The 27,928-nt window shown below is 67.7% G+C and overlaps 3 protein-coding genes across 3 annotated transcripts; 1 reads left to right on the plus strand and 2 right to left on the minus strand.

Moving 5' to 3' along the window:
- The first annotated feature begins 259 nt into the window (after positions 1-259).
- SPC24 (SPC24 component of NDC80 kinetochore complex) lies at positions 260-2,529 on the plus strand. Its single transcript, XM_065419106.1, has 5 exons — positions 260-425; positions 888-1,032; positions 1,273-1,365; positions 1,728-1,804; positions 1,931-2,529. The coding sequence occupies exons 1-5, from the start codon at positions 260-262 to the stop codon at positions 2,035-2,037; spliced, it is 588 nt and encodes a 195-aa protein (XP_065275178.1). The 3' UTR covers positions 2,038-2,529.
- A 118-nt stretch (positions 2,530-2,647) lies between these two features.
- Positions 2,648-12,399, minus strand: KEAP1 (kelch like ECH associated protein 1). Its single transcript, XM_065419097.1, has 6 exons — positions 12,323-12,399; positions 8,089-8,732; positions 4,100-4,785; positions 3,536-3,741; positions 3,006-3,182; positions 2,648-2,814 (listed from the first exon to the last, which is right to left on the minus strand). The coding sequence occupies exons 2-6, from the start codon at positions 8,629-8,631 to the stop codon at positions 2,648-2,650; spliced, it is 1,779 nt and encodes a 592-aa protein (XP_065275169.1). The 5' UTR covers positions 8,632-8,732; positions 12,323-12,399.
- Positions 12,400-19,445: 7,046 nt separating this feature from the next.
- On the minus strand, positions 19,446-20,603 carry S1PR5 (sphingosine-1-phosphate receptor 5). Its single transcript, XM_065419101.1, has one exon. The coding sequence runs from the start codon at positions 20,601-20,603 to the stop codon at positions 19,446-19,448; it is 1,158 nt and encodes a 385-aa protein (XP_065275173.1).
- Between the last annotated feature and the right edge of the window lie 7,325 nt (positions 20,604-27,928).

Here is a 27,928-nt window from a genome sequence, read left to right on the forward strand (position 1 = left end):
GCGGCAGGTTGTTGCTGCGTCCCACCATGGAGGCCTTTTCCACCTCTGCCCTCTGTGGGGCCCTAACCGGAGCTGCCTCACGGGGGAATCATGAAACGAGTTCAGGAGCGTGGGGGGAGGTGGCTCAGGCCTGATGGGGCCAGAGGGAACTGTGGGTAAAGGAACAGGTGGCGTGTGAGGGGCGGGATGGGACTGTCTCTCTCACACCCTGCTCTTTTGCCTCAGTGCCTCTGAGCGTGGGGAGTGACCGCCGACAGCCATGATGAACGAGCAAATGCAGGAGATGGAGGAGGTGAGCAAGGAGCTACTGAAGTTGCTAGCAGCAGGTGGGGCTGGGAACCTGCTGAAGAGAAGCCTGGACAAACAGGAGAAGATGTTTGACAAGCTCCTGGATACGCAGCTGACGGCGGCGCAGCTGGTTAAAGGTAGGTGCTGCCCCTCTGTTCCCTGGAGCCCAGGGGTTTGTAGGGTCTGGCCTCACTGCAGTGACCTCAGGCTCTTCCCCTGCCCCACACACAGCCCTCTCCCCTGAGTGGGGGGTGCTACCAGGCCAGGCGGCTCCCTGGGGTACAGTTAGAGCTTGGCTGAAACCCAGCCCATGAGTCCTGCACGCCTAGAGGGACAGACTTGCTCTCCATTCCCAGGGAACCGATCCGCTCCCTGCAGCCAATGGGGGAGCACAGCGCCAGGCTGGACCCAGTGACCCGTCACCAGGGCTACCTGCAGGGAAGCGCCTCCCCCAGCGGGTGGAGGGAGCAGTGTGGATTGGCTGGGGTCGATCCTACCGGCTCAGCAGCCCCCAGTCGGGCCCCCTCCCCGCTGGCCCAGAGAAGGGCGCGCGCAGCACCCCAGCACGATTGCAACAGCTGCCTCCTCCCCCGCTGCAGATCTCCTCGCTACGGAGGAGAAGGTGGCTCAGACGCTCCTGGCGGGGGAAGAGGAGATGCAGAGCAGCCTGCGCAAGGTGCAGGCGATGGAAGCGGCGCTGCGGAGAGCCAGTGAGGACAACGCCAGCCTGAGGGCTGACAGCAGATATCCTTCCCTGCCCGGGAGCCTAGAGCCCTGTAGCTAAGTGCCTGGGGCTTTGCAGCTCCAGCGCACCCCTGGGTGAACGCTGAGGCTCAGACCCAGGCCCGGGCATCTCCCCGGGTGGGTGGGCAGCAGCAGGCCATGGGCTGGGACTAGCCGGGCACACGGAACGCCAGCTGGTTTGGGGGGCAGGGAGGGGAACCAGTCCGAGCAGAGCCACGGTTCCTTCACTGCCTGCCCTACTGCCTTGCGGCGAGAGCTGGAGGAGCTGAGGGCCGAGCTCGGGCGACTGCAGGACGACATGGAGGACGACGCTGGCATGGTCAATTCTGCAACGTGAGTGCGGGGAGGGGACGGGAGGGGAGTGCCAGTGTCCTGTCCGGCCGAGCCTGGGGCTCTGATCCGTGCTGCCAGACGTGGGTTAAAGGGCTGGAATATCGTGCCCAGGCTCTGGGGCTTGGGTTTAGCTGGCAGGCACAGCTCAGCCAGCCGCTCTGGGGGGTCCCTTAAACACTACGGGGAGCCTCCCTTCAAGGGCCTGGCCCCCCTGCCATGTTGCTGGAGGGGTCTGAGCTGGGCCTGAGCCCCACACAAACGGGATCCTGCCTGTGAGTTTGCTCTGTGGGACCAAAGGGCCCCGTGCTGGGCTGGCTGGGGCCGTGCAGGCAGGGCCAGGAGCTAACAGCTGCATCCCACAGGTACATCGCACAGCTTTACTACAAGATCAGCCGGATCGACTGGGACTACGACTGTGAGCACCCGCAGATCAAAGGCAGTATCCTTTCCGGGGGGGGGGGGGGGGGAACACCCGCAGATCAAAGGCAGTATCCTTTCCAGGGTGAGGGGGGGCACCCGCCTGGCTAGCAGCAGCGTGTCAGTTTCCTTAACCGCCTCTCCCCAGTCCATCACGGTCCAGCCATCGCTCAGCCCATCAGCATCGACAGCAGCCAGCACTCCAAGTGCTTCGTTAGCGACTACCTGTGGAGCCTGGTGGACACGGCCTGGTGACCCTGCCCAAGCCAGCCTCGGGCGAGCGAGGAAAAGCCAGCTCGTGCCGTGACCAGCGTGAGGAAGGACGGAGCCCAGGCTAATCACAAAGGGATTTTTTATTCATGTAACAATCAGCATTTGAAATCATTAAAACCCGTGACTGGTAAGAAGAGACACCGGGCGTCAAATGTCACTCGGCCAGTCAGTAACTGCAGGTGCTGCCAACCCTCCAGCCTGCTAGAGTCCTGGGGGAGAACGTCCTTGTGTCCCCCAGGGGAACGGTTCTCTCTGGGCACCAGAAAATGGCTGGGCCTGGTCCAGCTGCCCTGGCCAGGCCGAGGCCGCGACTCCACAGTGGAAGGGGAACTCCCGCTCCTTGGCCACCCCGCCCAGAGACTCCTCCCAAGGAGGGAAGGGCTGGGAAGACCCCACGTGCCCATCTCCGAACTAAATGGCAGGTGGGGAGGGGGGCAGGATGTCCCTGCCCCCACCCCCCTTGGCACTTGGAAAAACGCTCCCCCCCCCCCCCCCCGAATGGGAGCAGCAGCCGGGGGCTGCCCAGCCCGGCTGGTTAACACTGACCCCTGCGCTGGGGGGGTGAGAGGGGCCGCCCCAGCTGGGGGCAGCGCTAGCAGCAGTCGAGCTGCTGGTCCACCTGTTTGCGGCACGGCTCCATGGTGATGGCCACCCCCACCCCACTGCGCCCGGACGTCATGCGCGTCACCTCCGTCCACGTGTCGGTGGTGGGGTCATAGCACTCCACACTGTCCAGGAAGGTGTGCCCGTCGTAGCCGCCTGCGGAGGAGAGAGGCTGCTGCCATCAGTCGGTTCCCGCTGCCCCGCGGGGGAGGGCTTGGGCCCTGCCCCACGCCAGCCAAGAGCAGCTGAAACAGGGTCACTGCCCCAGCAGGAGCCAGGACCAGCCCAGGTCTCTGCCCCGCTCGTGCCCTGCAGTGGGAGGAAGCTGCCCAGCCCCCCAGACTCACCCAGCACGTAGATCTTGCCCTGGTGCACAGTGACGGCCAGCGCACTGCGCCGGTGCCCCATGGGGGCGGCGAAGGCCCAGCTGTCCGTCTCCACGTCGTAGCGCTCCACGCTGTTGAGCTGGTCCGTGCCGTCGTAGCCTCCCATGGCGTAGATGCAGTTGTTGAGGGCACAGACTCCTGTGGGAACATGGAGCAGCAGGGTCAGTGGGGGGCAGGGCAGCACGCACCGATCCCAGCCAACGCTGGGGGGGGCAGGGACCAACAGCCCCCCTTAATCTGCACAGGCAGCAGCACCTGAGTTAGGTCCAGCTCTGGCATCTGCTCAGGGTCCCTGAGACCCCTCCCCACCCCCTGCAGGGCTGCCAAGGCTAGGGAGAGACCGGCCCCAGCCTGCCGGAGCCCCCCCGGGGTACTGGGGGTTAGGTGTTCAGCTGGATGCAGCCTAGCCCCCCCGAGCCGCGCAGGCCTGCCTGGGGTAGGGTCAGCGCGCTCCCCGCACTGCCAGCAGAAAGGTCCTGCCCCTCACTTACCCGCTCCGCTCCGGATAGTTTGCATGGGGGCGATCATGCGCCACTCGTCCCGCTCCGGGTAGTAGCACTCGGCCGAGCTGAGCCGGCAGGTGCCGTCAAAGCCGCCCACGGCGTAGAGGAGGCGGTTCAGCACGGCCACCCCCACGCCGATCCTGCGTGTCAGCATGGGGGCCACTAGCTGCCACTCGTCCCGCTCCGGCTCATACCTGCAGGGCCAGAGGGCAACGTCGGACACCAGGGGAGGCAACCGGCTGGAGGGGGTGCGCGGGGAGCGGCACGGACCAGCGGCACCGGGCAAAGCTCCCTGCTCCCGAGCCAAGGGGACGGGGGAGGCAGCGTGGGGGGTGGAGTGGCACTGCCCCGGGGGGAGACCCTGGGCAACTCCCGTCCCCCTCGGTGCCGCTGATCCTCGGCCAGCCTGGCTAGGCTGGGGCAGGGACTCTCACGAGACACCAGCCCCAACCACCCTCGCTGCAGCAGCATGGACTCCTGGGCTCTGTCACTGGCTTGGGGGGAGCCCGGGACTGCTGCGGCCCACCCCAGGGCATGCAGGGGCCACGTCACCTCTCCACGCTGTTGTGGTGGATGCAGCCATGCGAGCCACCCACGGCGTAGATCATGCCGTCGATGACGCCCACGCCGATGCGGTTGCGGGGCACGCTCATGGGGGCGCAGGGCGACCACTGGTTGGTCATGGGGTTGTAGCAGTCGATGGCGTTGGAGTCCATGTTGCCGTCGGGCGAGTTGTTCCGCCCCCCGATGGCGTAGAGGAGCCCCCCGACCACGCAGCCGGCCAGCCCGCTGCGGGGCACCTGCAGGTCCGCCAGCCGGAGCCAGGAGCCGTCGCAGGGGTTATAAGCCTCCAGGTAGCTGAGCGACTGGCGGAAGTACCCGCCGGCCGTGTAGATCAGCTGGCCCACCTTGGGGGCGCGCGTGACCATGCCCTTGGTGGGCTTGTGCAGGGTGAGCTCCTGGAAGATCTGGGCCAGGTAGTCCTTGCAGCGCGAGTCCGACTGCAGGATCTCACACTTCTGCAGCTGGGTCTGCAGGAAGTGGGGGGTGAGCGAGTGGCAGCGCACGGCCTGCAGCAGGGCCTGCACGTAGAGCCGCCGGCTGGCGCAGTCGTATTGCACCCAGTTGATGCAGGCGTGGAAGACCTCGGACTCGCAGCGCACGTTCAGTTCGTCCCGGCTGATCAGCGTCACCAGCTGGCAGTGCGAGAGGTTGAAAAACTCCTCCTGCTTGACCACCTGGGGGGGGGGGGGGGAAGAGGTCGTGACTGGGGCGGCAGGGGGGGAGTGTGGGGACTTTGGGGGCAGCAGGAGGGAGCGTGGGGACTGGAGGGTAGCAGGGGGGGACTTTGGGGGCAGCAGGGGGGAGCATGGGGACTGGAGGGTAGCGGGGGGGAGCGTGGGGACTTTGGGGGGGGAGCGTGGGGACTTTGGGGGCAGCAGGGGGGAGCGTGGGGACTGGAGGGGAGCGGGGGGGAGCGTGGGGATGGGGGGGAGCGTGGGGACTTTGGGGGCAGCAGGAGGGAGCGTGGGGACTGGAGGGTAGCGGGGGGGAGCGTGGGGATGGGGGGGGAGCGTGGGGACTTTGGGGGCAGCAGGGGGGAGCGTGGGGACTGGAGGGTAGCGGGGGGGAGCGTGGGGATGGGGGGGGAGCGTGGGGACTTTGGGGGCAGCAGGAGGGAGCGTGGGGACTGGAGGGTAGCAGGGGTGAGCGTGGGGATGGGGGGTGAGCATGGGGACTTTGGGGGCAGCAGGGGGGAGCGTGGGGACAGGGGGGCAGCAGGGGGGGAGCACGTGGGGACTGTGGGGGGGTTGGCTGTGAGCCATAACTGCTATTGCAGGCTGCAGCCACTAGAGGGTGCTGCCATCACAAGCATGGGTGCAGGGTCAAGGCAGGCCCGGCTCAGAGGGACCTGCAGTACCAGGCCTGGGGGGGCTTTGCTGCCCCAGCCCCACCCTGCAGTAACCCTCCCGGGCCGGCTCCCCTGGGGGGGATCCCTTGATAAATCAGACAATGCCCCCCTCCCAGTCTGTCCCTGCGCCCCCCAGCTGGTGCCAAGGGCCCCAAGGCGGGGGGGGGGGGGGGGTCAGCCAGGGGGTCTGCTCTGCCTGCACATGGGCCCCTTGGGAGTGGGGGGGGGGTGCAGCACAGGGAGGGAGCCCCACCCCCCCCTCCCAGGGCCTGTTTTCTGGGTTTTGCTCTGCCTGGGTTCCTTCCGCCTGCCCCAGCTCAGCCCCACACCCGCCCTGGCAGGCCCAGGCCTCACTGCAGCCCCCCGCCCGCTCGCACAGCTAGGGCCAGATCCTGAGGGGAGGGGACATTCCCCCCACCCACCCCCACTAACTCCCAGCAGCTGGATTGTTCACCCCCTGGCTGCAGAGCAGCAGAGCCCCCCCCCGTCCCAAGCCCCATAGCGCCTCCTCCCTCTCCCCCCGCCCCCCGCCAGGCCCAAGGACCAGGCCAGCACAGCGGCAGGAGCCCCTCGCTCACCCCACGGCCCTTACTCGGGCCTGAAGCCAGATGGCCGGAGCTACTGGGGCCTATGAGCAGTTCCCAAAGGTGCCACTGCCTATGTCTGAGCTGATCCCTGGGCTCGGGGTGTGCAAAGACCCGGGTGTGCCCTACACGGACGTCACCCCCCGGGTGGGGGGGCCGGGTCACTGCGTGGGGGGATTTGTGGAACCCGGCTGGGTTGGAGGAGACCTGGCCCCACACGCCGACCAGGGCTCGTGGCCAGGAAGCCGCCGGAGCTGCACAGGGGTGACCGGCCGGCAGGAGTTTGGGGACCATAGGTCTGGGGATGAAGAGCCCCCAAGGGCACTGGCCGAAGCCTGAGGCCTGGCCCAGGGAGCCAGGGGAGGTGCCCCAGCAGTGAGATTCGGATAAACCCAATGTGGGGGGAGCAGCAGCCCCCCCCCCCCCAAAAGGGCAGCCCTTGTAGGACAACAGCATGCACGCGGGCAGGGGGCCCAAGGCGTGAGAACAGGGGTGTGTCCAGCACCGCAAGGCTGCCCAGCCTCCCCCAGGGACCCGCGGGACTGAGCGTTCGGGGCAAAGCGGCACCGCTGGCACCAGGGCACTGACCGACGGGCTCCCAGCCCGGGCACCGGCGCTCGCGTCCTGCACAACGCGCCTGGGCTCCACTCTCCTGGAGCGGAAGGGGGTGGCCAGTGGGGCGGCGGGGAGAGATTCTGGGACACAGAGAACCCTTGCAAATCCCATCGGAGGCCGAAGGGCTGAGACCCGGGGCAGGATTCGCACCTGAAGCCGTTTGCCCCACCTCCGGAGGCACCGGGCAGAGCGGGGGGGGGTCCCCACCATCTCAGCCCCACGGAGTTGCTCTCCATCAAGCTCAGACGGGAGGTAAATAGCTCGGCGGGGCGGGGGGGCGAGGGAAAGGCCGCTCAGCAGCAGCGCCGTGCTGCGGGGCGGGATGAGGGGCGGCTCCGCGGGGAGATGAGTCACGCCCGCTCGGGCGGAACCGCCCTGAAGCCGGGTGCTGGGACCAAGGCAGCCAGCAGGGCGGGGGGAGGCTGAGGCCCAGGCAGGGCAGGGGGCCGGCCAGGCAGGTTTGCCCTGCCCGGGGCTGAGGGAAGCCCCCGAGAAGGGTAAAGCAGCTGGAGGCAGCTGCTGGTGAGAGAGGCCTGGGCAGGGGGCCTGGGCAGCAGCTGAGGGGGCTACACAAGGGGGGGGGGGTGGCAGGACCCCAGCCCAGAACTCCCTGCGCACCCCTGCTGCTGTCATCTCCCGGGCCAGGGACGCTGCTCGGAACCGGGCTAAGGACCCGGGCAGTGGGACATGGAGAACTGGGACCCGGCTCCGTTCTGCCTCCAAGGGGAAGAGAAGTGGCCAAGTGCAAACTCTCGGATATTCTGGTAGGCCGGGCAGGGACTTGGGCTTGGGACATGGGTTACCGAGGGGTTAAATCGCTGCTCCGGGTGCCCAGTCTGGAGGACTGGACTGAATGCCTGGGCCGGGCTCCGCGGGACGGGGACGATGCCCGAGAGGTGGCAGGAGGCCGGGGTGAGGACGGGTCTGCGGAGGGGCTCAGCAGCTCTCACTGGGACCGACAGAGCCGGAGATCCAGCCCAGACGGACCCACAGCGGCTTGGCCGGGCGGAGCCCTGGCTCGGCCGCATGGCCCATGTCGGAGCCTTCGCTGCTCTGCGCCAACCTGGGGCCGTCCCGGGGCCGGGGGCCAACGAGCCCGTCTCTGCTTGGGGGACGCGCCCGGGGGTCGCTGCCGGTCCTGCCTGAGCCGCGCTGGTCCCTGCAGAGGGGCCAGGTCTGTGCCCAGGCCTCGGGCTCAGCCGGACCCACCAGGCAGAGCTCACGGCGGGCAGCAGGAGGGCTGGAGCCCCCAGGCTCAGCCTCGGAGGCGGTGAGGCACGTGGCCAGGCCTGCAGGAAGAGTGGGTCCCCTGGGGGCTCCGGCACGCCGAGGGGCTCCTGCCAGGGGGGCTGGAAAGCCGGGGCGTAGCTCTGAGCCGTGGGTCTATGAGGCACCCCATCCCGCAGCCCCCCCTGGCCCTGCCCGCTCACCTCCCCGAAGTTCATGTAGATGTACTCGCGGGCCCGCTGGTGCAGCTCGGTGCAGCCGATCTGCTCGGCGAAGTTGGCGATGCCGATGGCGTTGCTGGGGTCCAGCTGCTGCAGCAGGAAGTCGCAGCAGGCCTTGACCACGCTGTCGATCTGGTACATGACGGCGCCGTTCATGACGTGCACCACGCACTTCTCGCCCACCGAGATGGAGGCCGTGTAGGCAAACTCGATGAGACGCTCCATCACCTTGGGGTGGATGCCCTCGATGGGCACCACCTCCATGGCCTGCTCCCGCAGCCCCGTGGTGAACATGGCCTTGAAGACGGGGCTGGAGGAGGCCAGCACCACCTTGTGGGCCTGGAAGTCGGCCGGGGGGGCGTCCTGGTAGCGCACCCGCAGGGTGACGTCGCACAGCTGCTGGCTCAGACGCAGCTGGTTCATGATGCCGAAGGCCTGCTTGGTGTGCTCCTCCAGGGTGTAACTGAATGAGCGGTGCCCATGGTGAGACGGCGTCACCTCCGCCTTGCACTCCGGCGCATACATCACCGAGGCCAGCGGGGGCACATTGCAGGGGGCAACTGAGCTGGGGGGGCTATGCCGGTGGGAGCCTTACTGAGCCCTGGGGCACCGCAGCAACGCCACGCCTGCACGGGGAGGGAGACGCGGGGTTAGACAGGGCCACCAGCCCCCACCCCTCAGCCCAGGGCCCAGACCGAGGGGCTCTCTCCGCACCGGGCAATCAGAACCGTGATCCCCTGTAGGGCCGGCCGCAGCCCCCAGCGAGCCAGGCCAGAGGGGGCCCCCGGGCTCTGGCGGTGGTGGGTCTGAGCATGGACGAGGAGGAATCGCCGCTAACGAGGGCCCAGCTCGGACGTGGGGCAAGGTCTAGGCCACGGGCGCCTGGCACAGCCGGGGACCCCAACCATTCAGCAGGGTCTGCAGGGCCAAAGCTCACCCACAGCAGCCCCCTGTGCAGCCCCGGAAACCACCCCTCCCCCTACAGCCCCGGAGACCACCCCTCCCCCTACAGCCCCGGAGACCACCCCTCCCCCTACAGCCCCCTATGCAGCCCCGGAGACCACCCCTCCTCCTACAGCCCCCGGAAACCACCCCTCCCCCTACAGCCCCCGGAGACCACCCCTCCCCCTACAGCCCCCTATGCAGCCCCGGAGACCACCCCTCCCCCTACAGCCCCGTATGCAGCCCGGAGACCACCCCTCCCCCTACAGCCCCGTATGCAGCCCGGAGACCACCCCTCCCCGTACAGCCCCCTATGCAGCCCCGGAGACCACCCCTCCCCATACAGCCCCCTATGCAACCCCGGAGACCACCCTCCCCCTACAGCCCCGGAGACCACCCCTCCCCGTACAACCCCGTATGCAGCCCGGAGACCACCCCTCCCCCTACAGCCCCCAGAGACCACCCCTCACCCTACAGCCTCCTATGCAGCTCCGGAGACCACCCCTCCCCCTACAGCCCCCGGAGACCACCCCTCACCCTACAGCCCCCTATGCAGCTCCGGAGACCACCCCTCCCCCTACAGCCCCCTATGCAGCCCCCCCACCCCCCCGCAGCTCTGTGCAGCTGTACCTGACTGGAAGCGAACCCGGCTCATTCCCCACGAGCCGGGCTATAAACACAGATATGGACCCCAGAGCCAGCCCCTCTGATTGGCCCCCGGCGGGGGTGGAGGTGGGGGTCACACTGACACAGTCCCCGCCCAGAGGGGACCTGCCCCGAGCACTAACACGGGGTTGTTTGGGGCTGGATCAGGGGTAGGGAGGCTGCAGATAATACAGGTAACCGCAGACAGACAGACCAACCCCCCCAACCACACGCCAGACCCCCTATTGCTTGGCTTAGCCTCAGATCGGGTGGGCTGCGCCTAGCACCGTGGGGCCTGAGACACAGCTGGGGGGGACTGGGAGCTACCGTGATACACCTAATAATGTACAGCGCCCGGCGCCGTGGGGGCTGGAAGCTACCGTAATATACCTAATAACGTACAGCGCCTAGTGCCGTGGGGGCTGGGAGCTACGGTAATACACCTAATAACATACAGCGCCTAGCGCCGTGGGGGCTGGGAGCTACGGTAATACACCTAATAACATACAGCGCCTAGCGCCGTGGGGGCTGGGAGCTACCGTAATACACCTAATAATGTACAGCGCCTAGCACCATGGGGCCTTGGCCATGGCTAGGGGGGCACCTGGGAGCTACCATAATACACCTAATAAATGATGCCCCCCTCCAAACAGGCTGAGCATCCCCCTCACTGACTCACAAGGATCATTTCTGCTCTCAAGGTCTCTGTCCGTCCCATCCCCCGGCACCAGATCTGCCCAGTGCTAACTGGCAGCCCGCTTGGGTTCGGAGCCCAGGCCAGAGGCAGGATTTCCCCGTCTCAGCTAACCTCTGCCCTAGTCTGTGCATCACGGTAGCACCTGGAGACCCCAGCCGAGACCAGGGCCCCGTTGTGCCAGGCGCTGCCCAGGCCGCAATCCCTGCCCCAAAGAGCTCACAGTCTTGACAGACACCAGGTGGGAGGGTAAACTGAGGCACAGAGAGGGGACGTGACTTCCCAAGTTCATCCAGCAGGCCAATGGCAGCGCTGGGGATGGAGCCCAGGTGTCCTGAGTCCCGGCCCAGTGTCCTAACCACAGGTCACGCTGGGCTTCTGGTGTCTATTAGATTCTGCTTTGTGTGCGGCTCCCCGGGGGGGAGGGAAGTGACCCGCATCAGAGCTCTGACAGGAACGTGGATCCCGTCCACCCCACTCAGCCTCTGCTGGCCTGGGGGCCCAGCGTGGCTCACGAACCAGGGGAGCATCCAGCACGGGCGCTGGGCGCAGCTGGGCAGCGAGACCAGGCCTCTCATGCTTCAGCTCAAGAGAAATCCCCACGAGGTGTTAGCAGCGTGGGGCCTATGACACAGCTGGGCCACTCTGCTGCCATCCAGCAGGGGGCAGCAGGCAGTGCAGGTCCCTGTTCGCCACTCACACACTGACTAGCACAGAACCATGACCCCCATTATATCGAGGGGAAACCGAGGCACAGAGAGGGGCAGGAGTTTGCCCAAAGTTACAAGTCAGGGGCAGAGCCAGGAATAAAAGTCGGGAGTTCTGACTCCCAGCACCCCCTGCTCTAACTCACTAGGCCCCAGCCCCCTGCCGGGGCCAGGGCTGGAACCCAGGAGTCCTGAATCCCAGCCCCCATCCCACTAGGCCCCAGCTCTCCCAGGGCCACAACTGGAACCCAGGAGTCCTGAATCTCAGCCCCCGCAAAGTCCTGGCTCCTTACCCCCTCCCTGCTAGACTGTGCCCCTACCTGCTCCCAGGACAACCCCCCCAACAGCCCGGTGCATCCCCCAGCCCGCACCCACCCAGGCCCGGGGAATTCGGGGGGGGGGGGGGGGGGCAGCCGCCAGGGCAACATGTTGCAATTTCACTGATGCAACCAGAAATGGAAAATATTAACCAGGCCGCGCCGCCCCCCCGCGTGAGCAGCCCCCCCCCCACCTGCCTAGGGAGCTGGGCATGGGGGTTGTAAACAAGGGGGGGGGGGGGACAGGGCTGAGCCACCGAATCGGTGCCCCCCCCCCCAGCTCCGCTCACACTCGTAGGTATTTCGGGCACCTTCCCCTACCGGATGTGGGGGGGAGGCGGGGGGTTAACCCCAAATACAGGAATAATCCCCCAGCAGCCAGATCCCCCCCTCCCGGGAACCCGAAGGCTCTTGGGGGCCAGTGGAGCGGTAACGAGAAAGGCTGCGGGGGGATCCCCCCCAAATCTAGCCCCCCGTGAGAGCTACACATCCACCCCCCTCCCCCACACGGTCCAATACACCCCAACCCCCCCCCGACAAACAGCTGGTTAAAGCTACCGAGACAATGCGCCACCTGGGCCCGGACGGGGGGGGGGAAAGTCGGTCGCGACCCCCCCCCCCCGTTTCTCCTCCCCCCGGTCCCAACTCAATGGACCCCCCAAAATTCATCTCAGGCCCCCGCTCCCCCTCTCCGGATTGGGGGTCTTACCCCCACACTTCACGGGGGTCCCTGGCATTTCCGGGGGAGCCCGGGCTGGGGGATCCTAGTGCAGCCAGGGGGGGCACCCCCCTCTCCAGACGGGGGGGGGGGGCAGCTGATCCCCTGCCCCGGAGCCCGGCTGGGGGATCCCCATGAGCCCGGGGGGGGGCGGGTAAGAGGGGGTCCCCTCTCGCCGGGGGGGTCCACTAACCCAGCCATGGCCGCGGCCACTGCCCTCCTGGTCCGCCCGTTCGTCCCGGCCGGTCCCGGCTCGGCTCCTCCATGGCGCAGGCTGGGGCTGGGGGGGAAGGAGCGGCGCGGGGGGGGGGGGGGGAAGTCACCATGACTAAGCAGAGCCCGGCCGCTGTCAGAATAAGAGTCCCCGGGTTCCCCCCCCCCCCCCCGGCCGGATGGAACGCGGCGGCCCCGGCGTTCGGGTTCGAGAACGCGGGGGGAAGCGGCGCATCCGCTCCGAGGCGAGCTGAGCTCGGAGCTGGGGGGCGGGGGCACTGAGCCTGGGCGGAGAGAGGGGGGTTGAACTGGGGGGAGCCTGGAGGAGGGGGCACAGGGGGGAGCTGAGAAGGAAGCAGACTTGGGGGGGGGAGGAAGGCCGGATTATGGGTCCCCCCTCTGCCTTTCCAGCACCTCCCTTCCCGCTCCGTTTTGGGGGGCGGGTGTCGCTTGTATCCCCGTGACTGGCCCCACTCGGGCCCCCCAACTCCTGGTTGCTATGAAATAATAACAAGACGGGGTGCAGGTGGCGCTGCCCTTCGCCCTCCCCGCGGAGATGCACCTGGAAGGGGACTTTGTACCCGGACGGGGAACGTGGCCCTGCAGCCAGGCGGTCCCCGGATCCCCTGCTCTGCCCCCCCCCCCAGCCCCTTCACTGGAGGGGCTCAAATTACTGGGGAATGGACCACGGGGCCTGTCCCCTCTGGGGGCGCCAGCTCCCACCAGCCCCAGGGCGGGGACTGGCTGGCTCAGGGGGTGGGGAATGGGCCACGGGGCCTGTCCCCTCTGGGGTCGCCGGCTCCCACCGGCCCCAGGGCGGGGACTGCCTGGCTCAGGGGGGCGGGAATGGGGCAGGGGTGTCACGGACTCACAGATCGTGCCCACTCTTGGCCCCGTGTGGTGCGTGGGGGGTGCCCCTTTTAGTGAGACAGCCCTTCTCGGGGGTCCACTCTCTCTCGGGGTCCGGCCCCTCCACCTCCTGGATCCGCACCTCTCGGAGCCCTAGCACACCTATTTCTCGCCGTGGGCCCCCTCGGGGAGTCCACTCGCTCTGGACCCCTGGGCCTCCACCCCCAAAGGGGTTGATGCAACCCTGTTCTCTAGACCGGAGTGACTCTCAGCCAGCATGAAACAGGAGGGTTTATTGAGAGTTGAACACAGCACAGGAAACTTTCCGGCCTCAGGCCTGGCCTCCCTCAGCCCAGCACACCCCAGTCTCTCTGCATCCAGGTGGGCTCTGCCTGCTCCCCCTTTCCAGCCCAGAGCCCCCCTGCTCCCAGCTGGGCATCGAGATCACCGGCCCCAAGCCCCCCTCTGTCCATTGTCTTCCCTCCAGGTAAACAGGGTCGTAAACCGGGGCCTCCTCTCCTCGCTTCTGTCCTCTGGCTGGAACCGGCTGGTTAGGTCACTGGGTCCTCACTCTGCAGCCCATTGTCCGCCCACTGGCCAGAACCGGCTGCGTCTCCTCAGCTGGGCCTCTGGGTCACCAGGTCGCCAGGTCACCGGTCGCTGGGGTATCCATCCTCCCGGCCACCAGCTGGGTCCCCACGTCCTCTCTCCACGTCCTCTCTCCGGTCCTCTGCAAAACACACTCCCTCTCCCCTCACCTCGTTAAACCAGTAACACCCAGGGAAACTGAGTCCCACCCCCTCTGCATGCAAACCATTGAAACTCCACAGAAAACAAGAAAACCCCCCACTTCGTCACAAGGGGCCTGTCCCCTCTGGGGGGCGCTGGCTCCCACCAGCCCCAGGGCGGGGACTGGCTGGCTCAGGGGGGTGGGGAATGGGGCAGGGGCATCAGCTCCCATCACTGGCCTTGCTCCTGTCTGGAACCCACGTGAAATGAGTTTGCAGGGTCTCAGTCCAGCGCAGTGGGCACCAGCTCACTCTGGTGAGGGCCAAGTGGACCACGGAGCCTGAGATCCCATGGGGGGGGGGTCTTCCTGAGGGGCAGGGTGGGGGGCTGATCTGGGGTGCCCCGGCCTGCAGTGGAGGGTCTGTTTTACAGCCCCCTCCCCTCAGTGCAGAGCAGAGCAGGAGGATTTTAATTGGCCTGCAGAACGGAGACTTTGTGGGACATGCACTGCCCCCGAACGCTGGTGGTCATGTGATTCCGAAAGTGAAAGTGGGGGGAGTAAAGAGGGGGCAGCCAGGATCCCCCCAACCCTGCCTTGGAGGGTCTAAAAGCCATTTGGGAGTGCACGGGCCTGACTCGTTACCCGCTGTGCCGGGGCTGTGTGTGCTGTGAGCAACCCACACCGCTGGGCCCCTTCTCCAGCCTTGGGCCCGTCCTTTCCCACCCCTCAGGGTAACTCCACAGTCACCCCTTCTTCCTGCTAGGCTCGCCTGACCCTCTTTGGAGCGAGGTCGGGCCCTCAGCTCAAGCCCTCACTGCACGGATGGCAGAAACTCTGACAGCTGCATCTCAGCACCGGGCGAGGGATCCCTGTATAAACAGTCTCCACGCCCCACCCCAGAGGTGGCTGCATCTCGACGGCGGCTGTAGTGCACACAGAGCTCCGGCGTGACAGCAACCCCCTCCGGGTGACGCAGGTGCAGTGGCAGCAGGATCCATGTCCAGCCACTCTTGGCTGAGGCTGCCAGGGGATTGCTGGGGCCAGGCACGTCCCACACTCCCGGCCTAGATACCTGTGTGCGCTGTACCTGGAGCCCCACAAACCCGCCAATATCCTCGGACCACGTTTGCGGATCACGGATCGGATGCAGATACTAATTTTGTATCCGTGCAGGGCTCTACCACGGTTCGTGTGACAGGTGCTGCCCTGGGCCGCGTTTTCCCGGCTAAGTCTAGTGCCCCACATGTGGGGGGCAGCAAATCGGGAGTCAGGACCGAGCCCTTGGGCACTTGAGACAGGTGGATTTTCACTCAAGAGGACACAATGCTTCGAGGTCACAGCACTGGGGAGAGAACCCAGGAGTCCTGGCTCCAACCCCCTCCCCCTGTTCTAACCCATTGGACCCCACTCCCCTCCTCTGTAAGGAGAATGGGGTCTAGTGGTTAAGGCAGGGGTGGGGTGAGGTCTGGGAGCCAGGACTCCTGGGTTCTCTCCCCAGCTCTGGGAAGGGGGTGGTCTCTAGTGGTTAGAGCAGGGGGGGCTGGGAGCCAGGACTCCTGGGTTCTCTCCCCGGCTCTGGGAGGGGAGTAGGGTCCAGTGGTTGGGGGGGGCTGGGAGCCAGGACTCCTGGCTTCTCTCCTGGCTCTGGGAGGGGAGTGGGGGCTAGTGGTTAGAGGGGGGCTGGGAGCCAGGACTCCTGGGTTCTCTCCTGGCTCTGGGAGGGGAGTGGGGGCTAGTGGTTAGAGGGGGGCTGGGAGCCAGGACTCCTGGGTTCTCTCCTGGCTCTGGGAGGGGAGTGGGGGCTAGTGGTTAGAGGGGGTCTGGGAGCCAGGATGCCTGGGTTCTATCCTGGCTCTGTGATGGGAGTGGGGGCTAGTGGTTGGGGGGGGGGGGCTGGGAGCTAGGATGCCTGGGTTCTATCCTGGCTCTGTGATGGGAGTGGGGGCTAGTGGTTGGGGGGGGGCTGGGAGCCAGGACTCCTGGGTTCTATCCTGGCTCTGTGATGTGAATGGGGGCTAGTGGTTGGGGGGGGGCTGGGAGCTAGGACGCCTGGGTTCTATCCTGGCTCTGAGAGGGGGGAGGGCTAGTGGTTAGAGGGGGGCTGGGGGCCAGGACGCCTGGGCTCTATCCTGGCTCTGGGAGGGGAGTGGGGGCTAGTGGTTAGAGGGGGGAGGGGCTGGGAGCCAGGACTCCTGGGTTCTGTTAAACGGTCTCTCGACGGGTGACTCGGAGGGGACTTGGATTTCATACTTGCCCTTGAGGGGGGACCTCTGGGCCGTGTCAGGCTCTGAGCGATGTGCTAGAAATCACCAGGGGCCTCAACCGCCCACAGGGCCCCTCCCTTCCAGGTCACCCACCTCAGCTAATCCCCAGGGACACTGGGGACAGCAGCGCTCAGCGACCACCTGACCTGGCCACCGGTTGGGCCACAGCAGCTGCTCCCCTCGGGCCTGCAGCCTCCCGAATAACGGGGTTCCAGCCACTGCCCCAGGTGCCCCCACTCGCTCTGAGCCTCTGTGGGGCTTGCCGGTAACGCTGCCAATGTCAGGGCGCTGCACCCAGTGGGAGAGCCCTACAGTGGGACTGGGATCCCCAAGCACTCGCGGCCATAATAGCGTGAGCAGGAAAAGTTCGTTGTTCCAGGTGCGATGGGGTGGGCAAAACCCCCCGACTGCGGGAAAACCCCAAATCGCTCGTCAGTTTGTCATCATAGGATTTCGGCAGCGCCGAGCAAGCGGTTCTTTCCTTCGCGCGGAATAAGGTTTGAATACCTACATTGAAGCGAGGGACAGGAGGAGATTTGATGTCTATTATGACAGGAGATAAAGTCGTTTTTACAGGGTTTAAGCACTGTCTGTCCGGGGGCCAAGTCGGGTGTGTGGACCCCGATCTCCTTATCACTGGCCTGGGCTAAGGTGATCCGGCTGCAAGGGCAGATGTGGTGGGATCAATATTGATTCTGGGAGGGAGAGCGCCCCCTGCTGAGCCCCCATCTCGCCCCCTGCTGAGCCCCACACCCCTCCCTTCACGGACAAAGCGCCCCCTAGCGCTGCCCACGTCTCAACGCACAGCGTGTCGGACCCGCCCTTCGCTGCATTTCATCCCCGCCACGAGTGACCCCAACTCCTCTGTCCCTGAATGACCGCAGGGCACAGGCCTTGGGGCCGTTCCCCAGCTGGCCACAAGAGGGCGCTGAGCGCCCTGATATCGCTCAGAGAGCCATGGGGCGAGACTGGGGGACACCAGAGAGATGGGGGGGGGGTGAGTCCACTCAGGCGGCTGCTTCTGACCCTCCCCCGGGCTCCCCTCACTCTGCCGGTGGCTCTCAGTCCAGACCTGCAGCCCCCTGCTATCCCAGTCCTGCCCCTCACCCCCGACCCGCAGCCCCTCCTTTCTGCTGCCCGAGGAAGGTGTTTGAGGCCTGGGTCCGCCCTGGCCAAGGGGCAGCCGTGGGCAGCACACGGGGCGAGACCCAGGCCGCGGCCGTGTCAGGCTGAACTGGGTCCCTCACCCCGTCTGCCCTGGGGTCCTCGAGAGGGGCAGGAGCAGCCTGTGGGGCTCGGCTCCCTGTCCTGGCCACACCCCGAGGGGCTCTCCTCCCCCATCCAAGACTCCCTCAGGGGCCTAGGAACACATGCCATGGGGGGCCTTACCCCCCCACTCCCTTCCCCCACAGCCCACAGCTGTGGCAAGGTCAGGGTACAGCCCCGAGCACCAGGCTCCGTCTGCAAAGCGGAGCCCGTAAGGAGAGAGGGTTTCCTGAGGAAACTGCATCATGTCCTGCCTCGGCTCCACGCACCCCTGTGCCGACTGGGCCAGGGTCACTGCCCGGGCAATTCCCCTCCCCCCCCCCGCCCAGTTGCTCCATGGGGTGGCCTGGTCTCCATGCCCAGCAAACTGAGTTCACCCCCATGCTGGATACCTGGTGTCCCTCCCCCCACGCTGGGGTGCCCCCGAATCGTTGTCCCCCCCCAGCAACAGAAACCAATTCACAGCTGCCCCCCGGGGACCTGGCACCGTGGCTCTGCCCACACAGGAAGTGCCAGCAGCAAAGGGGTTAAGGGGGGCAGGACAGGACAGGGAGCGCCAAGGAGGCTTTTTATTACAAACCTGTTAAAAAAACCAACAACAAGGGGCCCCGAGAGGCCTTAATTTACCACGAGTGAGGGGAGCGCAGGGCCTGGCCCGTGAGACCCCAGGCAGCGCGGGGGGTGGGGATGGGGGGGGTCTACTTTACTGGGTCACCAGAGTGGGAAGTGGGTGTGCTGAGCCTCTGGGAGGGGGCACAGGGGTTGTAATGTGGGCTGTACTGGCCATGGGGGGGCTGCGTGGGGGGCGGGATCTGGGATCGGCTCTGCGCCGGGGGGCTGCGTGGGGGGCGGGATCTGGGATCGGCTCTGCGCCGGGGGGCTGCGTGGGACGCGGGATCTGGGATCGGCTCTGCGCCGGGGGGCTGCGTGGGACGCGGGATCTGGGATCGGCTCTGCGCCGGGGGGCTGCGTGGGACGCGGGATCTGGGATCGGCTCTGTGTCGGGGGGCTGCGTGGGACGCGGGATCTGGAATCGGCTCTGTGCCGGGGGGCTGCGTGGGGGGCGGGATCTGGGATCGGCTCTGCGCCGGGGGGCTGCGTGGGACGCGGGATCTGGGATCGGCTCTGCGCCGGGGGGCTGCGTGGGGGGCGGGATCTGGGATCGGCTCTGCGCCGGGGGGCTGCGTGGGACGCGGGATCTGGGATCGGCTCTGCGCCGGGGGGCTGCGTGGGACGCAGGATCTGGGATCGGCTCTGTGTCGGGGGGCTGCGTGGGACGCGGGATCTGGAATCGGCTCTGTGCCGGGGGGCTGCATGGGGGGTGGGATCTGGGATCGGCTCTGCGCCGGGGGGCTGCGTGGGACGCGGGATCTGGGATCGGCTCTGCGCCGGGGGGCTGCGTGGGGGGCGGGATCTGGGATCGGCTCTGCGCCGGGGGGCTGCGTGGGGCGCGGGATCTGGGATCGGCTCTGCGCCGGGGGGCTGCGTGGGGCGCGGGATCTGGGATCGGCTCTGCGCCGGGGGGCTGCGTGGGGCACGGGATCTGGGATCGGCTCTGCGCCAGGGGATGCACTGGATCACTTGGTGGGGGGCTGCAGCTTAGGGTGACCAGACAGCAAGTGTGAAAAATCGGGACGGGAGTGGAGGGTAATAGGAGCCTATATAAGAAAAAGACCCAAAAATCGGGACTGTCCCTATAAAATCGGGACATCTGGTCACCCTATGGCAGCTTGTCTGAGCAATTCGGGCCCACGGGTGTTAACGCGGTGTGCCGTACAGATACGCTGCCCGGACCAGCAACGAGCTTCGTACAGACCAGACCAGCAGGGGGCACCCCACGTCTACGGCCCTCTGGTGGGGGCACACAGCTCCCTGCAGGGGTCCCTCGCCTCCCAGGCAGCCAGGGCTCCAGCCATTCCAAGTCGCGGGGGCGCCTGTCCCAGCTCTCCTCCCGGCCCGTGCCGCGCTCCGACCCCGGTGTGAGGGGAGGGGGCTCAGGACTCGGCACTGGGCACCAGCGCCTTGATGGGGGTGGGCGTGCCGTTGCCCGTGGACAGGCTGGTATCGATCCCCTCGGGCCGGTGGGACGAGCGCTCTGACTTGCTGGTGCTGCACTCCAGGATGGGGATCCCGAAGCGCTGGGCCGGGCCGTCCTCAGCCGGCCCCACCAGCAGGCAGCACAGCAGCTTGAGGATGGCCCGGCGCATGTCCTTGCTGGTCAGCGTGTAGATGATGGGGTTGAGCAGGGAGTTGATCATGGCCAAGCCGAGGAAGTAGTCGGCCTTGTAGAGCACGGGGCAGGCCTGAGCCTCGCACCACACGTCCAGCAGCAGCAGCAGGAAGAGGGGTAGCCAGCAGGCCACAAAAGTCCCCACCACGATGGTGACTGTCTTGAGCAGGGCCATGTACTTCTGCGAGCGCTTCAGCATCCCTTTGCGCAGGCTGCCCGGCCGCGGGCTGCTGCCCTTGACCATGCGGAAGACGCGGGCGTAGAGCACCGTGATGGACACCAGGATGACCAGGAAGACGGTGATGCAGAAGAGGATGTAGCTCTTGGAGAAGAGCGGCAGGACGGTGGAGCAGTCGGCCAGCCTGTCCAGGCAGTTCCAGCCCATGATGGGCAGCACCCCCAGCAGCACCGAAGCCGCCCAGGTGGCCCCCACCAGCAGGAACATGCGGCCCTTCTTGTCGCCGTGGTAGAGCTTCATGCGGCTCATGGTGATGTGCCGCTCGATGGCGATGGCCAGCAGGCTGAAGACGGAGGCGGTCAGTGTGATGAAGACGCCCGCCTCCCGGAGGAACCACAGCAGCGGGGTGAGCTGGAGGGTGTTGGCGCCCGACATGGCGATGTTGGCCGTGTAGGCCAGCCCGGCCAGCAGGTCCGACAGGGTCAGGTTGCCCAGCAGGTAGAACATGGGCGAGTGGAACTTCTTGTTCCTCCAGATGGCCAGCAGCACCACCAGGTTCTCCAGCACGATGAGGGCGCAGACGGCCAGGAACGCCACCGCGTCGGCCTTCAGGCCGCCCTTGTACTTGCTGCTGGCCTGCAGCTTCCCCGTGTAGTTGTAATGCAGGGAGATGAGATCGTGGTTGTGATACTCCCGGTAGAGCCGGACCAGCCGGGCCGGGGACTCAGCCGTGATCAGCTCCATGCCGGTGGCTGCCGCGGGCGCTACATGGCGCGGCCCAGCCCGCTCCGGCTCGCCAGCAGCGGGCGCTCTCCTGGCCCCGCGCCGGGGCCTGCTTGCCACGGGGGGTGTTACTGCGGCTCAGCGGCAGGGGGCCGCTCGGGTGCGGGGCATCCTCAGCCGCCTGGGGGAGCCCTGCGAAGAGGGGCAGAGGCACGTCAGGACCCTGGTGCCATGTACCGGCCTCTGGGCACCCAGGGGGCTGCAATCAAAGGGGCAGGCTCCACTGGGGCCATGGAGAACGCGGGGGATTGGGGGGCAGAACTCCACTCAGGGGGCTGGTCCTGGGGGTACCTCCCTCACGCACAGCTCCTGCTCCCGCCTCTCAGCCCCCCAACCCCCTGCACCCCCCAGCCACATCCCCCACCACACACGCCTGCGCTTGGACATCACAGACCACCGTGCATGCAAACACACACACACACCCCCGGCGCTGCCTCCCGCCGGGACGCTCCCCCTCCATGCCCTCTGCCTTCAGGCAGCCGGAAGAGCTGCCAATTCCCGGCTCTGCCCTGCGCCGCCCGCTTTCTGCAGCACGTCTGGGGCTGCGGGTGGGGCTGGCCTCTGGCCCTCATGCCCCAAGTATTCAAAGCACCAGGAATCCCAGCGCAGGGCTCCCCGCTCCCCCGGCTGGCACTGCCCACTCCTCGCTCGGCATTGGTGCCCAGCTGCTTTGCAGCAACTGGTGCCCCCTCAGGCAAGCAGGGCGTGGGCGTCTCAATCTCCTGGGCACCTGATTGGCTCTGATTGGCTGCCAGGCGGCTGGGAATGGATCAGCTGACGCCCTGTGCGAAATGAGGGGCACTGGAGTCTGGGGGTAGCTTTGCCTTGGGGGGGGGGAGCTGATCCAAAGCCCAGGAAGGCGACGGAAAGTCGTCCCCCCCCTCCCCCCCGCAGAGCAGCTGTGGGGCTGTGCCTCACCCCCAGGCCAGGCGGTTAAATACCAGACACTCCCTTCAAATACCCAGTCCGGGGGCAGCTGGCAGAGGCTGGCTCCACTGGGGCATGCCAGGCGCTGCTGGAGACGTCACAGCCCTGCTCCCACCGGGGCCTAGCCCCATGGACCAAGCGGGCGAGGGAGCCGGGACGTGGGGGGGGGGGGCAGAGCTCGTACCAAGCCCGGGGGGGGGGGGTCTCCCAGGGCCTCTTGCAGCAAAGCTGGGCGCTGGGTCACGGCCCTCATGGCCTGTCCATCCCTCTGGCCATGGCAGAGCCTGGAACAGCTCCGCTCCCCGATTCCCTCCGCCCGCAGGGGGGTGTCTGGAATGGGGCTTGTTCCCCCCCCCTCCCCCTCGAGACTAACATCTCCACAGCCCCTTTGTCACCTGCCGGGTTGAGCTAGTTTCTAATCACCCCCCCGTCACCCCCCCGCTGCAGGCTGGGCTGGGCCCGGCAAACAGAAACTCCGGCAGAATAACAGCAGCTGGGGCTGGGGGGGGGCGGGGGGGGGGGGACAGCCGGGACCCAGGGGCGAGCCAGGCTGGGATCCTGTTCTTACAGAATGGCCTGGAGGGATTCATGGCGCGGCTGCGAATCCTCCAAGGAACCAGAGCCCGACGGAGAGACGGGGACGGGTCACTTGGGCTGGCCAGGACAAGGGATGCGCAGAGAGCAGCTGCACTGGGAAAGACACCCCCTCCCCCCCACATGCCCCATTTACCACCCCACACCACCCACCCCCATTCTGCTGCTGGGGCAGGGAGTGTCCCTTACTGTGGGTCTGGGCAGCGCCCAGCGCGATGGGGCCCCGATCTCGGCTGGGGTCTGGGCAGCGCCCGGCGCGACGGGGCCCCGATCTCGGCTGGGGTCTGGGCAGCGCCCGGCGCAACGGGGCCCCAGTCTCGGCTGGGGTCTGGGCAGCGCCCGGCGTGACGGGGCCCCAGTCTCGGCTGGGGTCTGGGCAGCGCCCGGCGTGACGGGGCCCCGATCTCGGCTGGGGTCTGGGCAGCGCCCGGCGTGACGGGGCCCCAGTCTCGGCTGGGGTCTGGGCAGCGCCCGGCGCGATGGGGCCCCGATCTCGGCTGGGGTCTGGGCAGCGCCCGGCGCGACGGGGCCCCGATCTTGGCTGGGGTCTGGGCAGCGCCCGGCGCAACGGGGCCCCAGTCTCGGCTGGGGTCTGGGCAGCGCCCGGCGTGACGGGGCCCCAGTCTCGGCTGGGGTCTGGGCAGCGCCCGGCGCGATGGGGCCCCGATCTCGGCTGGGGTCTGGGCAGCGCCCGGCGCGACGGGGCCCCGATCTCGGCTGGGGTCTGGGCAGCGCCCGGCGCAACGGGGCCCCAGTCTCGGCTGGGGTCTGGGCAGCGCCCGGCGTGACGGGGCCCCAGTCTCGGCTGGGGTCTGGGCAGCGCCCGGCGTGACGGGGCCCCGATCTCGGCTGGGGTCTGGGCAGCGCCCGGCGCAACGGGGCCCCAGTCTCGGTTGGGATCGGGGCAGCGCCCTGCGTGATGGGGCCCCGATCTCGGCTGGGGTCTGGGCAGCGCCCGGCGCGACGGGGCCCCAGTCTCGGTTGGGGTCGGGGCAGCGCCCTGCGTGACGGGGCCCCGATCTCGGCTGGGATCTGGGCAGCGCCCGGCGTGATGGGGCCCCGATCTCGGCTGGGGTCTGGGCAGCGCCCGGCACGACGGGGCCCCGATCTTGGCTGGGGTCTGGGCAGCGCCCGGCGCGACGGGGCCCCGATCTCGGCTGGGGTCTGGGCAGCACCCGGCGCGACGGGGCCCTGATCTCGGTCAACATTTCCATCACACAAACACTAACAATCACTTGTCCTCCCCCAGCTCCGTTCCCCAGCGCACTCTGAAAATCCCCCTGTGGCATCTCTCTGAGCCCTAGGAACGAGGAGTCCTTGTGGCACCTTAGAGACTAACAAATGTATTTGGGCAGAAGCTTTCGTGGGCTAGAACCCATTTCATCAGCTACCAGTCTGAAACCTGATCTCTGAGCCCTGGAACGTACCATTCGTCCCCGGCTTCCCAGAGCAGCGGCACAGAGCCAGGGCGTTCGGCAGCTCGGGGAGAGCTGGACCCAGGCTGTTCTGGGCTGGCTGCACCCCTAGAGCGCTGCACCCCGGGCCAGCGTGATGCCTCCTCAGGCTGGGACAAGTCTGGAGGGCTGGGAAAGTTCCCAGGCTCCCTCTGAGCACTGGTCAATATGGGCATATGTGAGACCAGCGGGAGGGGCAGAGGGGGCTTCCCCCTCTTTGGCTCTAGGTAGCCAAACCTCGATCCACAGACCCAGCACGGAGCTTGGGGGCTGGTGTGACCCCTACGGGGAAGGGGGAGGCCTGACCCGGCCCAGAACCCAGCGATGCCCTGTCTCCCCCCCGCCCCCCGGAGCATGTGCCTAGGTCACACTGGCGCCTCAGGGGGGCCAATGCCCTAGGGCCAGCGTGGGGTGAATCGCGAGTGACTCCCTGTGACCCACACCCACAGGCGGCTCTGCACTAGGATAGGGGCTGGTGGGGGGCAATGCCCAGTGTGTGAGTCCGTGACGCCCAGGCTCCGGGAGGGTCGGATGGCTCAGCGGGTCTGTGCTCTGCCCCCAGAGAGGGGCAGGTGGCAGAGATCCAGGGCCCAACCCCTGCCACCCTCGACCCCAGGGCCCCATGGACACCCCAAGGGGCCAGGCGGTGGGGAACGGGCCCGAGCTGTGGGCCAGGGACGGGTGAGGAGGGCTGTGCCCAGGGCGTTTCGAAGGCAGCGAAGTGCGGCTGGGAGCTGCCCCTGGGTACCCCAGGGTCGCACCGTGATTCTGCCCCACGGGGCCGGGCCCCCCCTCCCTGCATTAGGAGTCGGAGCACCCTGGTCCTGCGCTCCGCTGGGGGGGCCATGGACACCCCCTGATTGAATCCAGCTTTGAGCCCAGAGCCTTGTCCGCGCGGGGCAGGCGAAACCCCCCACCGCCACGTTCCGCCCCGCAAATTCCACGCGGGACAGTCCCGTGCCCCGGCCGGTCCCCGCGGGTCCCGATCCCCGCCCGGGGGCTCCCCCGCGCCGGTCCCGCGAACACCAGCCCCGGGCAGGGGGCGCAGCCCCGCACTCACCGTCCGGTCGCGTCCCAGGCTGCAGCGAGTAACGTGCCGGAGCCCGGAGCCTGGCCCGGTGCCTGGTCACGTGGGAACCTCCCGTTCCCCCCCCTGTCCCCGCCCTGGCCGGGGGAGCGCAGCCTTCGGGGGGGGGGGGGGGGCGGTGCGAGTCTGGGTTGCAAAGAGCCAGGAGCTGAGACGGGGGGGCTGCAGGGCAGAGCCAGGACTAGAACCCAGGAGTCCGGGGTCCCAGCCCCCACTCACTCACTAGGTCCCACTCCCCTCCTAGCACTGGGGAGAGAACCCAGGCGTCCTGGCTCCCACCCGCCCCGTTCTATCCACTGGACCCCACTGCCAGCCCAGCGCTGGGGAGAGAACCCAGGAGTCCTGGCTCCCAGCCTGCCCCCTCACCCATTAGACCCCACTCCCCATCCAGCGCTGGGGAGAGAACCCAGGCATCCTGGCTCCCAGCCCCCCCCCCCTCTGAATGTCAGGCCCCTTCCCCGTGGGAAGAGTGGCTGAGCTGGGAACTGGTCTCCCTGGGGTGGGGCTGGGAGCAGGGCCCCCCATTGCTTGGCCTAGCTCTGACCTTGGGGCAGCGAGGAAGGGGCTGGTACCTCCCCCCCGCCCCCCGCACTGGGGAGCAGCTGGGAGGCCCGGCAGCCTGGCCTGGCTCCAGCAGGGACCCGCCACCCTCCGCATTCAGATGCTAATTCTGTCCCCGCGCCAGCGGCTCCCACCCCCGGCACCACCCGGCTGCAGGGGGCCGGCTGGGGGGCGGCCTGGCACAGCCCGGAGCCGGCTGCGGCGGGGGAGGGTACTGCAGTGCCCCCGGCCAGGCCGCCCCTTTCGCTGGGGGCAGGGGCCACAGGGGGGTGCGACGGAGTCCCAGGGCATCCGCGGGGCCCTGCAGCCTGGCTTGGGATTGGAGTGTCTGGGACCAGGCCGACGGGCGAGGGGTGATCGGCCAGCGAACGACAGACAAAGCCCAAAGCCGTGGGCACCTCGCCCACCGCTATCCCAGCCCTGCCCCCCCACCTCTGCCGCTGCCCCTCACTCCTAACCCGCAGCCCCCCTGTTATCCCAGCCCTGGGATCCCCCACAGCTCTGCCAGTGCCCCTCACTCCCGACCCGCAGCCCACCACTATCCCAGCCCTGGGCTCCCATGGTGCCCCTCAACCCCGACCCACAGCCCCCTGCTATCCCAGCCCTGCCCCCCCCACCTCTGCCGCTGCCCCTCACTCCTAAACCACAGCCCCCCTGCTATCCCAGCCCTGGGATCCCCCACAGCTCTGCCAGTGCCCCCCACTCCCGACCCGCAGCCCACCACTATCCCAGCCCTGGGCTCCCATGGTGCCCCTCAACCCCGACCCACAGCCCCCTGCTATCCCAGTCCTGCCCCCCACCAGCTCTGCCAGTGCCCCTCAACCCCGACCCGCAGCCCCAGCTATCCCAGCCCTGGGCTCCCCCTCCCCCAACAGCTCTGCTGGTGCCCCCAAATCTCAGCCATGCTGTACCAGTTTTTGCCATTTCCTTGCTATCGCGGGCCCCTATTACCCCTCCCCCAGGAGCCAGCTGTCCAGATTCCCGGGGGGGGGGGGGGGGCAGTCCCAGCTCAGAGGCAGCTCGGGGGTCCGGGATCTGGGGCGCTGCCAGCTGCGGGGTTAGGGATGCTCCACCGGTTCTGTGTGCGTCCGGCTGGCACTGCCCGGCTGGGAGGAACAATACCCCGTTCGGGCGGGCGGAAGGGGCAGTGGCCGTGCCTAATGCAGACACAATAGGGCCGGGTCCCGCGGGGTGAATCCTTCAGGAGCGCTGGAAGACAGCTCAGTTCCCCTCCCCAGGGTGTCTGGGAAAGGAGGCTCAGGCCGGACGGAGCCTGGGGTCAGAGGATTTCAATGCACCACTGGGATGGGGGGTCTCACCACTCCCTGGGCAGGAAGGCACATGGAGGGGAGTGATGGGAGCCAGAGCACAGTGAGGAACCACCCCCCCAGCACTGGGGAATGCAGCCCCCGCGGCCCATCTGTCCCACCCCAGAGGCAGCTGCATCTTCGGGCAAGGGGCCTTGTATAAACAGCCTCCATGCCCCACCCCAGAGGCAGCCGCATCTCAGCGCCTGGCTGGGGTCCTTGACTCGATCTCACCCTCCCAACCCCACACGTGCAGGTGCATCAACCCCTTCTCCCCAGCGCAGGTGCGTCTTGCTGTTCCCCCCCCCCCCCCCATTGCACTACCTGCCTCTCACCCTCTAGCCCTCGACCCCAGCCCCTTCCCCTCTATCTGCCCCCCAGTGCCCTTGTGCGGCTCCAGGCCCCACCGAACCCCCCCTGCCCCTCCCCCAGCCACATTCCCCGGAGACGTAGCAACAGCTGCCGGGGCGATGGGAGCGCCAGGGTAGGCAGGTGGGAAGATGCTGGGGGGCTGCCAGGATTCGCCTCTTTGGGAGCAGCCAGCCGGAGTCCCGTCTGCCCCATCCCCTCCCTGCCCTGGGGACTGGGCTGGATGGGGGGGGGTCCCTCGGGCTGGAAGGGCTCCCCAACCCCATTGGCTCCTGTCCCCCGAGCCCAGGTGCCAGGCTGCATCCCACGCCAGACGGCCCCGGGTGCCAAGGTTCACCCCGCTGGAGGTGACCGGGTCCAGGCAGGGGAAGGGGCGACGTGGAGCCCACAGGACAGAAATTCAAGTCTGTGGCGAGGTCTCAGGTCTGGGCAGGATGGGGAGAAATGGGGGGCAATGGCCCCAACCCTAATACTCCCCTACTGCTTCCCCGGGGGGGGGGGCAGAGACGCCTGACCTCTGTCTCTGCCAGGCCTTGGGGGGAGCCGTTTGATCCCTGGGCTCCTGCGCCATGCCCGCCCCTCTTCCCTGGCCCCCAGGGCTGGGCACCGTGTTTCCTCCCGGGTTCCCAATGGGCTGGCGCATCCGGATCCTCCCGCCACCCACGCGCCCTCCTGTGGGAAGCCCACAGTGCCCCCCACAGCCCTGCCCTGCAGCCCGGGCACGATCCCTGCAGAATCGGCCCCCAGCTGCACTGCCTGGCACCCAGTCCTTCTGCTCAACCGGTTCATCCACCCGCGGCCCCTGGAGTGCTGTGCTGTCTGTCTGTCTCCTCCTCCCTGCCAGGCAAGCCCCGACCTGCTCCCTCGGGTGCAAGGACCCAGCCCTTCCACCCCAGGCCTGCCGGGCGTGGGGATTCTGGCTTATTGGGTTGGGGCTGGGGCCAGGACTCCTGGGTTCTATCCCCAGCTCCGGGAGGGGAGTGGGGG

Source organism: Emys orbicularis, chromosome 19 (genome assembly GCF_028017835.1).
Source record: "Emys orbicularis isolate rEmyOrb1 chromosome 19, rEmyOrb1.hap1, whole genome shotgun sequence".
NCBI lineage: Eukaryota > Metazoa > Chordata > Testudines > Emydidae > Emys > Emys orbicularis.